Source organism: Martes martes (genome assembly GCF_963455335.1).
Source record: "Martes martes genome assembly, chromosome: 9".
NCBI lineage: Eukaryota > Metazoa > Chordata > Mammalia > Carnivora > Mustelidae > Martes > Martes martes.
This window is the reverse complement of record NC_137896.1, coordinates 131,142,909-131,158,747: the sequence shown is the minus strand read 5'-3', so window position 1 is coordinate 131,158,747 and position 15,839 is coordinate 131,142,909. Positions and strand designations below refer to the sequence as shown.

General features: G+C 54.3%; 1 protein-coding gene across 6 annotated transcripts in view; it reads left to right on the top strand.

Moving 5' to 3' along the window:
- GREB1 (growth regulating estrogen receptor binding 1) overlaps positions 1–15,839 on the top strand; it is a gene marked incomplete at both ends in the record, with an annotated part of 71,042 nt that overhangs the window by 46,197 nt on the left and 9,006 nt on the right. For 3 of the 6 annotated variants that reach the window (XM_080814435.1, XM_080814434.1, XM_080814433.1), the window contains 6 exons: positions 1,580–1,779; positions 3,111–3,200; positions 5,810–6,438; positions 9,159–9,261; positions 11,520–11,678; positions 12,614–12,756. In XM_080814435.1, the coding sequence (XP_080670561.1) occupies positions 1,580–1,779; positions 3,111–3,200; positions 5,810–6,438; positions 9,159–9,261; positions 11,520–11,678; positions 12,614–12,756 (1,324 nt within the window). Of the gene's footprint in view, positions 1–1,579; positions 1,780–3,091; positions 3,213–5,809; positions 6,439–9,158; positions 9,262–11,519; positions 11,679–12,613; positions 12,757–15,839 lie in introns of all 6 variants that reach the window. The other 3 variants (XM_080814432.1, XM_080814436.1, XM_080814431.1) reach the window with 2 other exon arrangements.

The following is a 15,839-nucleotide window of genomic DNA, read 5'->3' as shown; positions in this document are numbered from 1 at the left end:
TTGGGGAAGGCTCTTCTGTTTAGGAAAGAATCTGATCATCTTGGGGGTCAAAGCTTCATTTCTCCCGGCATCTCGCTGCTGGGATAGTGGGGCCCTCCTGGTGGACGAGGTGGTCTGGGAAACGGGGAGGCAGCGGATGCCCCTCCAGAGGGGCTGGTTTCCACACAGAGCCGACTGTCTCAAAGGCTGTCTTCCTTTGGAGACCACAGCCACACAAAGTCAGCTGTGAACCCACTCAGTGTCTCCCAGGGTCTCTGGGCCATCACACGGACAAGTAGACACTCAGGACAGAAGGTCACTGGGTCTCCAGTAAGGCAGTTGCTTGAATGAGTGGCAACAGTTCGGCTCCTAAAGGTTTACTTAATACCGTGGCGAGGGGAGGCAGCCACGCACTCTTCTCTGTAGAACAAAACAGTACGAGGGGACACTTTCTGAGTTCCTGTCTCGCACTGGCACCGTACCAGACTCTTCTCAGGTGCTGTAGCTCATTTTACCCTCACTACTCTAGCCCTGGGGGGAGGTCGTATTTCACTGTCCCCTTTGAGCAGTGAGGAAATGGGACATAGAGACTAAGCGCGGGTGGCAAACCACGGACTCCAGGCTGCCAAACTCCAAAGCTGGGGTTCCTTCCCCTGGGCCACCCCACACATACACGAGAGCTACTGCACACGGCGTCCTCGCAGGCCAGGTGAAGGGGGCTCTAAAACATTTGACCTTGATTGTTGCGTTTCACACAGATTATTTCTTCCATCCCTCAGCTCCCTAAGAACTAAGACAATGCATTAAGCCATCTTAAATTTGAGCAGGCATTTACTGAGCACCTTCTCTGTGTTAGGCCCAGTGTTGGACGTTCCATAGAGAATTTAGTCTTTGCAAGGATAGCATCACTGTCCCGCTTCGTAGATGAACAAACGAAAGGCCATTTGCCTGAGGTTGTAGAGCCTGCTCGGAACCCGCATCTGCCTCTCTCCAGGCGCTTTGCCGTTCCCACCCTACAACCTGAGTTCTGCATTGGCCTGACCTCTGTGCCCACTCCCCTGCCTCTCTCATTGCTTGTTGGTGTCTGTCTTCCCAGAAGACTCCTTTCTCATATGGCGGTGACTTGATTGTCACTCTGTCCCTAGCATCTAGCACCGTCCTGGCACATTTTAAGTGCTGATTGAATCATGAAGTGTCCACTGACTGTATACTGTCCTCAAACAGTGCACTTAGATGGCCGTTAATTAATTCTCATCTTTGAGATGAGCATCTGAGCCTGCAGGAAGTCCCCCTATTTGAGAAACATTCTGGCCCTAGAAAGTAGCAGAGCTGGGGTTCAAGCCTGCTTTTCTTCTGGCCTGCAAACGCTCTTTCGCTGACAGGACAGGGCTGAATCCATGGCAGGTGCCTCCAAGAGACTAAGTTTTCAGCTGACTTGGTTGCCAAGGGCTCACCATCTGGCGATCTGTGTTTCCATTTGCACAAGTCCGAGGGCCCTAACGAGGCGGCAGGGGGCTGGTCCTGATCCCCATTCCCACCAGCACCGGGAGAGGGGCCTCACTGTACAAGACACCCAAAAGATACTATCTTTTTCCTCTAGGTCTCTGAGGTACTGTGATCTGCGTCTGATAAATTCCTCGTGCTTGGTGAGAACGGCGCTAGAGCAGGAGCTGGGCCTGGCTGCTTACTTTGTGAGCAACGAGGTTCCCTTGGAGAAGGGGGCCCGGCACGAGCCCTTAGAGAGCGATGCAGAAAAGCTGAGCAGCACGGACAACGAGGATGAGGAGCTCGTGACGGAAGGTGAGGGGTGGCGGGTCTGCCTCGCCTTCTCATCTTGGGGACAGCCTGCACTTGTGCGGCCCTGGGGCTCGTCTCATGGTCAGGAGCTCTGACGAGCGCAGTCCGGATAGGTCTTTCGAGGAGATGGCACGTCCCTTGTTGCATTCTGATTTTGCTTCCTGCCCCCTTTTCTGGAGGTTCGAGAAAATGGAAATCCCGGCTGGTTCTTCCGAGCTCCAGAATTCTTAGCGAATAGGAAGGGAATCACGATTTCTCAGGACTCTGTTTGCTGCTCTGTGTGACTTGTCGGTGGCGTTCCTGCCCCGGATGAGTTTTGCTCGCTTCTTTCCTCTTTGTGAGTCAGCGGGATGGGTTGATTATGGGGATTGTTGATAAAAGGCCAGTTTCATTCAAAGACATGAAAATCCAACGCTCTGTTTTAATAGGGCACATGCATCAGAGCAGTGCCTGGGATCAGACTTGTCAAAAGCGCAGCAAGAGAAAAGACAAAGCTGTTTATACAAACATGGGAAGCGTTTGCGGGGTGGGATGCGGGGTCTTCCCGCTGACTGTGTGACTTGGGACACCTGCTTTCTTTACTGGCTTCAGATTGCTCATCGGTAAGACAGACTAGAAGACCCCCTGGACAGACTCTGCTGGGGCTGTAACGACCTTGCACAAACATGATTGTGACCCTGGCATGAAGATGCCTCAATCTCCCTGTTGTCCGTGGGATGAATCCGCATTCCTGGCATTTTACAGCCTGCCTCTCTAGTCTCTCTGTTCATGCTTCTCACACTGTACCCTGTGCTGTGGGTCACACTCAGCTCATCGGGTTTCCCTGGCTGTGCGCTGCTCTTGTCACTCTGGGCCACACAGAGGCTCTCCTGTGACCTCGAGCTCCCTCTCCTCTGTGCTTTACCTGGAAACCCCTGCTAGCCCTTCAGGGCTCAGGTCGGGTCACTCCTTCCAAGAAGTCACCTGCTCCTGTTTTCCCGTTCCGGGTGGGAGCCTGGCTCCCGGGTCTCTCTGCACTCCTCACACCTGAACCTGTGGGTCCTGAGAAGGAGTCTGCGTGAGCCGGGAGTGCCTGAGTGGCCTGCGTTCCCCACTTCTGTCTCCTCGGGGCTCTGTCAGAGGCGGGTGCCTGCAAGATGGTAGCTGGGTCGACCGATGGATGGACGGACGCATGAATGGATGGTTGGACCCATGGATGGTTAGATGGATGCATGCATGGATGGTTAGACGCATGGATGGATGCTAGGTGTGAACACACTTTGCAAACTCAAGTGCTGGGCGAACACATGAGATGATGATTATGAGGCATTTTCAGCACGTGTGTCTTGAAACAGGCTCCACCTCGGAGAAGAGGAGCCCCGTGAAGAGGGAGAGGTCCCGCTCCCACGATTCCGCGTCTTCGTCTCTCTCCTCTAAAGCGTCCAGTAAGTCTCCAGGTGGGAAACAGTGCACTTCTGGATGTTTCTTTTGGATATTAGAGAATGAGAAGAGATTTTATTTTCACCTAGAACTGGAAAGAGAAGGAGATCTTTGAAAACCAGAGTTTCTTCGGGAGTGATTGTGTTTCCGGATTCGTTTCTGGGACGTGAAGAGTTTGGGCAGGAACTCCGAGTTCCTGGGAGAAGATCACGGATTCTGTCCCCCTCAGTGGCCCGTGCTGGGCGGTGTCCCCTTGCTGCTTCCTACGCAGTTGTTGGTTTAGGGAATGAGTTGCCCCGACGGAGGAGAGGGGCTGGGGTGAGGTGTTCTTGTCGAGTCTGAAGGCAGAGAGCAGTGCACCCAAATTTCCCTGGGGGAAAAGCAGCAGAAGGCAGCGGGTGTCCCCTGAGCGCTGGACCCAGACGGCAGAGAACTGTGGATAACATGCCCAGTCTCTGCCTAAGGGAGGCTCGGCGTCCGGGAGCAGTCAGGACCGGCCCGCATGAGACGGTATCGCCCGTCTTCCTGTTGGACCGTTACCGAGAACCCACCTTGTATCTGAGTCTGGGCGGAAAGACAGGTGAGGTACAGCCCGCTCTCAGGGAGCCCGTGGTCCCTCGCCAGTGTGTGACGTGCCGCAGAGGCCTCCTTGCTGTCTATGCGCACGCTCACGCGCGTGAAGTGGGACAGGCGTGTGGGTGAAGAGGTAGTTTTGCCTCAGGTGGGGGCAGATTTAGGGGTCGGGTGCGGCCCCTGCAGGTTTCAGTGAGCAGCTGGCCTGTGGGTCTCGGAGGAGAAGATACTCAGGAGGGAGGGGGGCTTGGGCGGTGGAGGCGCGTGTGGCGTCTGGGCCCAGGACGCGGTCACGCGGGCTGCAGCTCCGTGCAGACAGGTGCCTGGCTGGGGTCAGGGCACGGCTGTGGGGTCAGAACGCACCAGGGGGTTTCGGGTCAGTCAGAAAGCCAAGTGCTGTAGCCTCTGGTGTCCTCTGCCCCAAACAGTGTCGGGCACCCAGGGCCCCAGAGTGGAGCTGGCGAATGGGTGAGTGGATGACTCTGCTATTCCGATAGCCGGGCATGGGGCTTTGTTCTTCCCCAGTCCTGATGGGATTGCTTTCTAGAAGGTTCTGGGGACACACCTCTCTGTGCATTGTCTCCAGGAGTAGAATGTCCAGGCTACGAGCCAGGCTCTCTCCTTCTGGAGTTCTTCCGTTACGTGAGGTGACTTTCATACTTACCTGGCAGGGGAGGTACCGTGGTCATGGAGGTGACTTTCTTGGCCGGGACTCTTCAGAAGGGCCTGAGATCCTTAAGGGTCTCTGACGAGGTACTTCTCATGGCGTTGGCTGCCATAGACTTCGGAGATGAGGGGACGGAGGCCCAGGGAGGTGAGACTTGGCCACAGCCACATGAGTTGGGGTGGGGACCTGGGTGGCCCTGGGTCTCATCTTTATGGACTGGCAGTTCCCCTGGATTCAGCTGGGGACAGACCAGTGGAGGTCTGGAGTTGATGGAGAGAAACATCTGTGTGGTTGTCGGTCCTCAGGGTCCCACCAGGCTGGCCCTCATGACCTAGGGAAGTGGCTGAAGGCATTGGGGTTCCCTTGGTCTACTTTTGGAATCTTGTGCCTCTTTGATGTCCTTCAGGCCCATCTGTCCCCTTGCCCCAGACCAGGGCCCAGGTCCGGGTCCCTCACAGCCTCCCCATATCTGCTCTTCCGCTGTCACTATTTCAGGTGCCTTGCCCGAGGGTGAGGTGTCTCAGCCGGAGCCTTCAGCGGAGGGGGCCGGCCAGTGCCGCATTTCCTCCTCCGGTGGTTCCAGAAGCATCTGGAAGGGGAGTCTGGCCACGCAGGCCATTGCTGAGTGGCGGGGCCCCTGCTGGGGAGCTCGGATCCACAGGGGAGGTTGCCTGAGCGGCGTGGTGTGTGGGGTACGGGCTGAGCCAGGGGCAGGGGGGCGGGAAGGCCTTTCTGCGGAGGGTGGTGCGGGGGTGTCGTGCCTCCCTGGGTCTGTCTCCTGGGGCAGGACAGAGTGAAGGCTACGGTGCAGCATCCTGTCTGCCCTGCTTTCTGCGGGGCGCATGTGGGGGAGGGGCGGGGGAGGGCCCTTTGTGGGGGGCCGCTGTGCCAGCTGCCCCTCCTCTCCCGATCCTTCTGGAAGTTAGGGAATTCTAGCGTTTGGTCGAAGCTGCTGAGTCCTGGGAGTCTCGCTGGCAGTTTGAGCTTGGAGCTGCCGCTGTGCTGGTGCGGAGGCGAGACGAGAGCTGCAGGAGGGGACAGCAGGGAGGGGTGCTCCCGGGGAGACCTGCACGGGGCGTGCGTGGGGCTCGAGCCCTCAAGGCAGGGGCATGTGGAGCAGATTGGGTCAGGGGGTGCAACGGGGTGGCTTTTGAGGCCGTGCGCCGGGTGCTGGGGCGGGTGTGGGGTGTCTTCGGGGAGCCATGGCTCTGTCGTAAGACAAGAGAGTTTCTGTTGACCCAGAGGCGGGTTTTGTTCGTGAAGGTTCCCGGTGAGTGTCAGGTACGGGTAGTTTGTGTCACAGGAACAGGAATGGTGGGTGCTTCGGCGAAGGGTCCTTCCTGGGGCGTGACTGACAGACGCATCCCTCCCCAGGCTCAGCGCTGTGTGGCGAGTCCTCGGCTCAGCCCGGGGCACCCTCTCAGGGGGAGCGGGCCAGATCGCCACAGCTCTGCGGCCCCTTGGAGGAGGCCAGGGCCCCCGGGGAGAGACAGAGGCCCCAAGCGAGTCGGGGGCCACCGTCGGTCATCAGCAGGCACAGCCCTGGGCTGGCCTCCCAGCCGGACCCTGGCCCGAGAGCCAGCCAGAAGAGCGTCCAGGTGTCGGTCACCCCGTCGTCCTCCCAGCTGTCCTCCTCGGGCTCCTCCCCCTCGTCCGTGGCCCCCGTGGCCGGCGCGCTCATCCCGCAGGCCTCCCAGTGCTCCATGACCAAGGCCTGCCGGCAGCCCCCCGTCGTCTTCCTGCCCAAGCTGGTGTATGACATGGTCACGGCCACCGACAGCAGCGGCCTGCCCAAGGCTGCCTCACTCCTGCCCTCCCACTCGGTCGTGTGGGCCAGCTCCTTCCGCCCCCTGCTCAGCAAGACGATGACGTCCACCGAGCAGTCCCTCTACTACCGGCAGTGGACGGTGCCGCGGCCCAGCCACATGGACTACGGCAACCGCGCCGAGGGCCGCGTGGACGGCTTCCACCCGCGGAGGCTGCTGCTCAGCGGGCCCCCTCAGGTGGGTGCTGCCCCGCTGCGCCCTGGGCTGCGTGGGGGTCCTCGTGTTCATGCCCGCGGGGCGGCTTTGGGGCTGACAACATCCCCTCAGTCACATCCTGCCGTTCCCAGGGCAGACCCTACAGTGGGCGGGGGGTCGGAGGTCGGGATCTGCTGCTGCCCACGGCTGGCTGACGTCCAGCCTCGGGCCTCATATTCCCGCCTGCATGATGTGGGGGCGGAGAGCTTCTCGGGGGGTGCTTCTCCTTCCCACGGCCAATCTGTGCCCGTTAGAAACACCCCCCCCCCACCCCGCCCGCACCCCTGCCCAGGGTTCTGCACTGGAAGGTTTCGGTGATTCGTAACTGGGAGGCAGGAGGCCCGTCCCTGTCCCAGCCTCTCACGTCACTGCGTTTTCCTAACGACGAAAGACTGTTGCCCTTGTCCAAATGGCAGACATCTGCCACGTGCTGGGGGTGCATGAAGATGACCGTGTCCGGTCCCGGAAGGCGCTTTGTCAGGACAGTGCAGGGGGGGGAGTTGGGCTCCGGAGTGGGCTCGGATTCTGGCTCAGACAGTACCTGGTGCCCTGGGCAGGAGCCGGCCTTCTCTGTGCCCCAGTGTCCTCTCTGCGAATGAGGATGAGTGCGGCACCCGAGTCGGAGATGGGAGCATTAAACGAGAGAGTAACCCCAGGGCATCTGGAGGACAGCCTGACTGAGGGGGGCACGTGGGGTCTGTTACTGCTCTCTTCACCCCTGTCAGCACCGTCCTGTCCCGAGCCGGGATGCGCTGCCTCTGGACTCAGCCTGTTCATTTCCTTATAGTCTGGTCCAAGAGATACAAACCCGCAAAAATGTGTATAAGAATGCTCATTTTAGGGGTGCCTGGGTGGCTCAGTGAAGCCTCTGCCTTCGGCTCAGGTCGTGATCTCAGGGTCCTGGGATCAAGCCCCGCATTGGGCTCTCTGCTCAGTGGGGAGCCTGCTTCCCCCCCACTCTCTCTGCCTGCCTCTCTGCCTACTTGTGATGTCTGCCTGTCAAATAGATAAATAAAATCTTAAAAAAAAGGGAAAAAAATTGCTCATTTTAGAATTATTTACGGTAGTAAAACAAACTGGGAACAGCCAAAGTTCCGTTGGTCAAGGTTGGTTGAAGAACTTCGGGTACAACTGTATCGTGCAGTTCAGCCATAGAAAGTTGGAGATCGATCTCTAGATGCTGACATGAAAATTTCTCTAAGATTTTAAATTGAAAAAGTTGAAATCAAAATTGAAAAAAATCAAGTTACAGAGTAATATATACACGGTGTAATATCAATTAGGAAAGTAAGCATTGGTGTGTATGAATACGTCTCTGTGTGTGAAAACACCAAAAAATCCCCGGCGGAATTGCCACTGAGGAGGGAGTGGAATTTGTAAACTTTCTTCTTCATCGTCACTCTGTATTTCTTGAAATTTTTAATGGGTGAGCATATATTAACTTTTTGTAAATTTGAAAAAAGGGGATCCTGGTTTCTTCCTACTGTCATGTTATTGGATGGTATCTTTAAAAATTTCATCCATTTGATAGGTGAAAAATAGTATATTATAATTTTGTTAAGGTTGAATATATTTTTATATATTTATGGATCACTGCTATGACTTTCACAGTGATTTTTCCGATCTGTTTCTCTTGTTTATTTTTCCTGTAGGCATTTGACCTTTTCCTGTTGCTTTGCAGGAACTCTTTGCAGGTTACAGATGTTAATGCTTTGTCTGTTACTTGTATGGCAAATATTTTTCTCTGAAGGTTCGCCTGGTGGTATTTCATATTTTTTTCCTAAAGTTAGTTATTTCTGTTCATCCACATTTGTTGACTACGGACTATGAGCCAGGCACTGAGCTGAGAACTTAGAAAGCACATTCCCAGAGCAACAGAGTGGGAGGTTAGCCCATAGGCGCCTGTTTAACCACCTGCGACCAAAGTGCACGAGGTCCCCTAGTGTCCTAGCCTGGTGTGGGGTGGAGGGGGTGAGGGACTCTGTGATAGAAGAAGGAAGACCAGGAGGAGGAAACTCATTTCCTTTTCCTGTCCTTAGGAGGAGAGAAATGAGATGCCAGACTTTGAAGTCTTACACAACAGAGTTTATTCTTTTATTAGAGACCTATCAATTAACACAAATAACAATCTAATTATGCAAGATTTTTTTTTTTTTTTGAGAGCGAGTGCAAGTGCGTGGGGGAGGGGCAGCAGGAGAGGGAGAGAGCAAATCTCAAGCAGGCTCCACACCCAGCACGGAGCCCGACCCGGGGCTCGATCTCACGACCCTGAGATCATGACCTGAACCGAAATCAAGTTGGACGCTTCACTGACTGAGCCACCCAGGCGCCCCAACCCAAGATCTTTTTGAGACATTATTACGCTTTGTATCGGCAATTCATCTTTTGAAGCAACCTTTCTTCAATTTGCAATGCAAGTCCTATTTCAAACAGCTTAGAAAGTATGGCCGGTTAGAAGCAGAAGTGCACTGCCATGATTTATAAGCGGGCAGGTCTGCTGGTACGGGAGTCTCTCTGTGGCCTGCCATCCTTCTTTAGGTCCCATGTCCCCTCAGATGGCTTTGCATACCCCCGGCTCCTGCTTTAACGAGGTGGGGTCTTTGAAAGGGACAGGTGACACAAAGCATGTCCGGTGCTCCAGCCAGTGCCTGCACGTGGACGGGGCATACTGAGCATCAGCTCCAATTTTAATGTCTTCACAGATTGGGAAGACAGGTGCCTACCTGCAGTTCCTCAGCATTCTGTCCAGAATGCTCATTCGGCTGACGGAAGTGGATGTTTATGATGAAGAAGAGATCAATATCCGTGAGTTTTGCGTGGGTGACGCTTGGGCTTGGAATCCTCTTCAGTCCATTTCTTGGGTGACCGTGTGTCCTTTACCCTCTAGATGGAATTCTCAAATCAGTGATCCCACTCATCCCAGGGGCCTTGAGGGCTGCTTTTATCTCTCCCTTGTTTGCCGTCATTTTGCTCAATATCAGAGTAGTGCCTGGGAGGCCTTTGTGGAGATAAAATTACTACACTAAAAATAACCACTGTTTACTGCGTATCTTCCCTGTGTCCAGCCCTGTGCTGGATCCTTTCCATGAATCGCCACATTTAACTTCCGGCACATCCCAATGAGAATAACTACTTATTTGCTGGTAAGTAACTCGCTCAGGCGCCCAGCTGGGAGATGGTGGAGCTGGAGCTGAACCGGATTTGACGGCTGCCCCTGGAAAGCAGGGCTGTCCTTGGGGAGGGTCCCACTCAGGCAGCTGAGCGCAGAGGTCTCTATCTTAGGACAGAATGGAAGTATATCATTTCTCCTTACTCAGGGAACAGAATTTGCCCAGAGGAAGGTAAGACAGCTGTCTTCTGCTCCCTACCTCGCCTCCTCACTCGTTCCTCCAATGGCTCATCCACTTGGTCTGGTAAATGGATCTGATGCCTTGGGAATTAAAATTTGCGCGAGGCGTCCTGTCTGTAGGCAAAGAAAGGGAACCAGTATGTTGTCCTGACATCGAAATAGCACTTTTTTTTTTTTAAAGATTTTATTTATTTAATTGCGAAAGAGAGCATGAGAGGAGAGAAAGAGGGAGACGCGGACTCCCCATGGAGCAGGGAGCCCGATGAGGGACTCAATCCCGGGACCCCGGGATCATGACCTGAGCCAAAGGCAGTCACTTAATCAACTGAGCCACCCAGGCACCCTGAATCGCGCTTCTTTTTATTTATTTTTATTGTATACATTTGAAGTGTACAAGTGATGATTCCATACACATATGCATTGTGAAATCACCACTATGACGAAGCTAATGGACATGTTCCTAGTTGCCACATTCACTGCAGTGTTATTCACCACAGGCAAGACACAAGAACCACCGTATGTTGTCCGTCGATGGGTAAATGTCTATCAGCAGATGGATGGATAAAGCAAAGTGTGGTATATACAAGTAATGGCGTAGCATTCAGCCTTAAAAGAGAAGAAAGTCCCACCATTCCCAAACACACTTCTTTAGCTGTTCCTGACTGAGTTTTGACTTGGAGAAAATTTGGAACCAGGGAAGCTCATCCATCCCTTAGTCTTTCCTTTGAAGGAAAGAGGAGGGAGGCTCTTCATCCAAGCTCTGAGCTTTCACACATCCCCTCTCACAGTTTGGAACTGAATTTCAGATGAAAATCAGCAGACCTGTTGAGTGTCTGTGTCCTCACGTTCTTGGCTATCCCCAGGACAAAGACAGGATTTGAACCCAGTTTGTTAAACTTCAAAGGCCATTTTTTCAGGAACTCTCTTATTGCCTTGGTTTTCTCTTTGGGGAAGCGTGGATAATTGCTGTTTCAGGGGTTTGTGAAGATTAAGATACATACGAAGCAATGAGTATCTGTTACATATGCAGTAAACATGCCTCTCGTCTTCTTTGTTTCTTCTCTTGTGGACATGCACTCTGCCCACGTGTACATAGCATGGATATAAAAATCAATATATTACGTAATTTGTGTTGGATCGTCTAGATTTTTTTACTTTTTTAGCCAACAAGCATGGGGTGAGCATCACAGATTACCCCAGTTATGACGTAAGATGTAAGGTAGAATTTGGGCCATGAGTGCTGTTGGCATTCAGAAGGGAGAAACCAGTGGCCTTGAATGCTTAGGCTTTCTAGAGGTAGGAGTTGGCCATATTGGCTCTGTAGCATTTAGATGGAAGACAAGAACGAGAACTATGTTAGGTTCCATTGGCGGTGGGAACCAGTGTGCTACAAATGGGGGTGGGGGACATTGGGGGGAGTGCAAAAGGAGCAGTAGGTTGATTGGGAGGGGCTGAAGTCAGCATGGGAGCCAGAAATGCAGGAAACACGGCACAGGCCACGGATTAAAGGTAGACCCGAAGGCACTTCTTGCTTCCTTAGAGCAATCCTGAAAATGCGATGTGTTGCAGGAGCCTTCCAGATACAGTAGCGTCCCCCAGGAACCCAGAGACTCAAGGACAGCTCTACCGCAAGCATCGTCCTTACACACATTCAAAAATCAGTCATTCTCACTTCCTAGTTTGTCACCTGTCTGTGTTTCTACCAATCTTACAGATCTCCGAGAGGAATCGGATTGGCATTACCTCCAGCTCAGTGACCCCTGGCCAGACCTGGAACTGTTCAAGAAGTTGCCTTTTGACTACATTATTCATGACCCGAAGTATGAAGACGCCAGTCTGATTTGTTCCCACCTCCGGAGCATAAAGAGCGAAGGTCAGCCTTACAAAGCTCCCGCGCCACCTTCTTCTGGAGTACGGAGGGAGAGCCTCTGAAAGAGCTGAACTGTGTTGGCGATGAGCTCAGTTGTCTGCTGGTGGGAATTAAGCAGCGGGGCCTGGGAGAGAACTGAGGTCACTGCCTCAGTGGACAAGGAAGGGCTCTTCCCGTGAAGGTGGGCTGGCGGCTCTGCACGTGCAGACAGTGATGGGTGTGCTCCTGGGGGTGTGTCATGGTCAGGACATCCTCAAGGTTCTGGTTAATAGGGGACACAAGACACAGATGCTAATGTATGAATGGGGGTTGTCCTAATGAAATGCACATATCTCCCTCTCTAGCCTCAGTGTCTTGTTCCCCCTCCTCCTTCAGGGATCACCGACTGTCAAGGTATTAGGACCCCATAGGGTTTCGGGGTCACTGTCAGCAAACATCGGATATTAGTGGGCTAGTATGATTTTAAGCACAGACTGGGAGAGTTGGATGAGTGGAAAGGGAAGGAAGATACTCACCCGTCTCTGTGTCACACCAAGAATTCTCTCTTCTGTCTCTCTGAAGCATTTTCACTGACCAGTCCTTCCCATAGACCAGTCTCTAGCTCAGGTTTGGGGTTAAAATCTCCATCTCGCCAAGTCGTTCGGCAAACCAGAAGCGGTTCATCCGCAGTATGGCGTCTGCGTATGGAGGTGCCAGTCCGTTTGCGTTGCCCAGGAGCGAATCCTTGAATCTGTGTTTACAGCCGTAGGTCCGTCAGGAAGACCCGCTGCGAACACTGTCTGTAGGTTCCTCCCGCCGAGTCGCCCCGGGGCCCAGGCAGACGCGGTCACCCCAGATCCCAGCACGGAGTCTCGGTCCGCTGCGATCTGAGCGGGCAGCGGAGGGCGCGGCGGCTGTGCCCGCGGCCGCTCGGTGACCGTGACCCGTGTTTCCTGCAGACGGGGGCGTGTCCCGGAAGCCCGAGGAGCTGCACGCGCGGCGGCAGACGGCGCGGATGAGGCTGTCCAAGTACGCGGCGTACAACACGTACCACCACTGCGAGCAGTGCCACCAGTACCTGGGCTTCCACCCCCGCTGCCAGGTGGGCTGCGCTCCCGCCTGGCTCCCTTGGGCCCGCTCCGTTGGTTCTCTGTGCCGCTGAGTTTCACTTGTCATTCCAGAGCAGGACGTGGAGGGTTCTGGAAGCCTCTGCTTCCAGGTCCACGTGTATCTCCAGTTCCCTGCAGTGATCTGCGCAATGACCGCTGACGCCACAGAAGCGCCTCTCCCGGGATCACACATTTGCTAGTGACTGTGCATGTCTGCGTTTTCTTTACGTTCTGGCAATTTCCAAAGTGAGTTCAGGGCAGCAGACTGAGGGCTGATGGACCAGCCACAGAGAGGAATAAACTCTGTCCCCATAGTCAAGACGCACAGTCTAGGGACGGAGAGATGCCCGGGCACAGAAGTTCAGAACAGTGAAAAGCTGGCAGGAAAGGCAGTAAGGGGAAGCAGAGAAGGAGAGCCGTGTGCACTTACCGAGCACCGACTGCATGCCCGGCAACGTGCTGGGCACTTCTGATGTGTCCGTACTGCCTCTAACCTTTTTACATAATAGAGAGTGACGCTTACTTTAGACACTGGGGTAAATGGGTAAGGCTGCTGACGCCCGGCTCTGGCTGGTCACTTGGAGGTGTCTGTGTTTAAGCTACACCCATTATCCATTCAACAGGCACCGGAGAGGAAACACTCCTGTCTGGTTTCTTACTTCATTCTCACTAAAACCTTGCAAGGCAATAACATTATGTCCATTTTGTAAATGAAGATACCGTCTTGGGCGGGGAACAGAGGAGAGGGTTTTGAAGGATCAGTAAGGATTTGCCAAGGGGCCGAGGCAGACAGAAGGAGAGGGAACCGTGTCTACAGGAGAGGGGAGACATGAGGTCTTTGGGGGAATTAGAAGTGATTTTAGTCAGGCATCACTGGACGTTAAAGTGCAAGGGGAGGGTGGTCCCAGGAGAGGACACTGGGAAGGGGGGTGGGCAGAGGGCAGAGAGCCTGCCACAAAAGGCATCAGGTTCCGTCAGAGGACAAATACCATATGATCTCACTCATCTGTGGAATTTAAGAAAACAACAGAGGAGCACAGCAGGAGAAGGGAAAGAAAAATAAGACAAAAACAGAGAGGGAGGCAAACCATAAGAGACTCTTAACTCTAGGGAACGAACGGAGGGTGGGTGGGGGGATGGGGTCGCTGGGGGATGGGCATTAAGGAGGTCACGTGATGTAATGAGCACTGGGTGTTGTGTGCAATGGGTAAATGGCTAAATTCTACCCCCAAGGTGAATACTACATTCTATATGTTAACTAAATTAAAATTAAAACATTTTAAGGAATGGCACCAGGTGCTGCATGCAGGGAGAGCGGAACGGGGGCCTTTGCAGGGAGAACTTCAAGGGGTGGCCTGAGGTGGGCACAGCTGTGCTTTGCATAGTCTCTTAGCGGCCGCGGGTGAGTTCACGGAGGGCCCGTGAGCCTGGTCCTGAGGGAGGGGCAGGCAGGACTCTAGATGTCGTGTTTCATTTCAGACCTAGGTAAGGGAAAGGGGAGGAAGGAGTAGCTGGGACAGCTGGAGGTGGTGGGAGCCAGGACACCTGCGAGGCCCACAGGGGTGTGCAGGGCAGCTCACGCCCTTGACTGCTTCCAGAAGGTTCTGCAGCAGCCTGAGGATGGGTTTGCCAGCTCTGTCCCTTTTGCAGAGGGAAACCACAGACAGCGGCTTTAGTTCTCCCAAGTCTGCCCAGCCTTCAGCTATCCCTGAAGTAGCATCAAGACTGATTTTTTTTTTAAACTATTCAATTTTACTGGAGACAAAATTGGAGAATGCATATGAGCAGTTTTTTAAAGAATTAAAAATAGTAATTCTATTTGTTCCAGATAAGCTGTCCTAACATTTCCTCCTTGGAAATGGAATTTTTCTTTCAAAGCAGAGAAAATACAAGCGAAAACGTTCTCTTAATTTTGAAATTTAAAGAACCAGAGGAGACTCACGGGTTTTAGTCATGGTCACATCAGTTAGTGTCTGCAGAGAATTAACAGAACCAAGGTCCAGAGACCCTGGGCTCCGGCTGGACTGTGCCCCCGTGTCCAAGGGTACCCAGGTCTGGGGGCTGCAGTCACAGGGGACTCAGAAGCAGGCCACGTGAGCAGTGCTGAGGCCCCACTCCCTCCTGGCCTCTCCAGCCTCAGTTCCCCCTACTCTTTCCCTCTCTCTCGAGCCTCCCTGATCCTTTTCATGAACCTTCCTCAGCTGCACCCCCCCCCGCTCCCTCCCCCACGTCAAAATCTATTTCTGTCTCATTTCTGCTCCCAGAGGGCTCTGCGGTTCTAGTGGAGCCACGGTAGGCGTGTACAGCCGCCGTGTCCTGCGTGGCCCGCCCTCTTCGGGCCCTGGGGATTCTCAGGAGCGCGGGGCACATGCCAGCTGCCAGTCTGGGGAGGGGCTGTCTGCTGGAGGCCGAGAGGGGTCAGGGAGGGAGGCTTGGGCAGAGCCATGTGGCACGGTGGTCTGGGCGGGGGTCACACCAGGGGGCAGTGCAGGCAGACAAGGGGTGAGGGGATGTGAGGGTAGACCTGGGGATGGGAGCAAGCCCAGGACCTCTGAGTGTCAGTTCCCATGTCCACACAGTGGGGACGGGGACGGTACCTGCCTCATAGGATTGCTCGTGACGGCACCGAAGGGATGGGAGGGGCCCAGACACAGTGAGTGTGACACAGATGTGTAAGCATAAGCACTTAGTGACATGGTTTATTAATATGTTGCTATGCGTAATGCCTACGATGGAAAAATGCATTCATTAGAGTTAAAAAGAGATGTGTGGTGTGAATGCCTTTGTCGGTAACCTAGTGCACCCCTGGGTCAAATCCAGGGTCCAGAAGGCGTCGGTGCCTAGAAGGGTGTCTCTGGGCAAAGCACGATCCGAATTAAAGATGGGGAGACCCCCGGCCGAGTGGATGTGCGCTCGCGCGTGTTGGCCCAGGAGCGACACCTGGGGGTCCACACTTCGTACCGGAGTCAGCCTGCGGGCGGGTTTCTCGAGCTGCGGGGCAGATGGCGCCGAGCTTTGCGTCGTCATGCCCGCAGCGGGCCTGGGTTCTTCTGAGCGGCGACGGCGGACTCTGCTG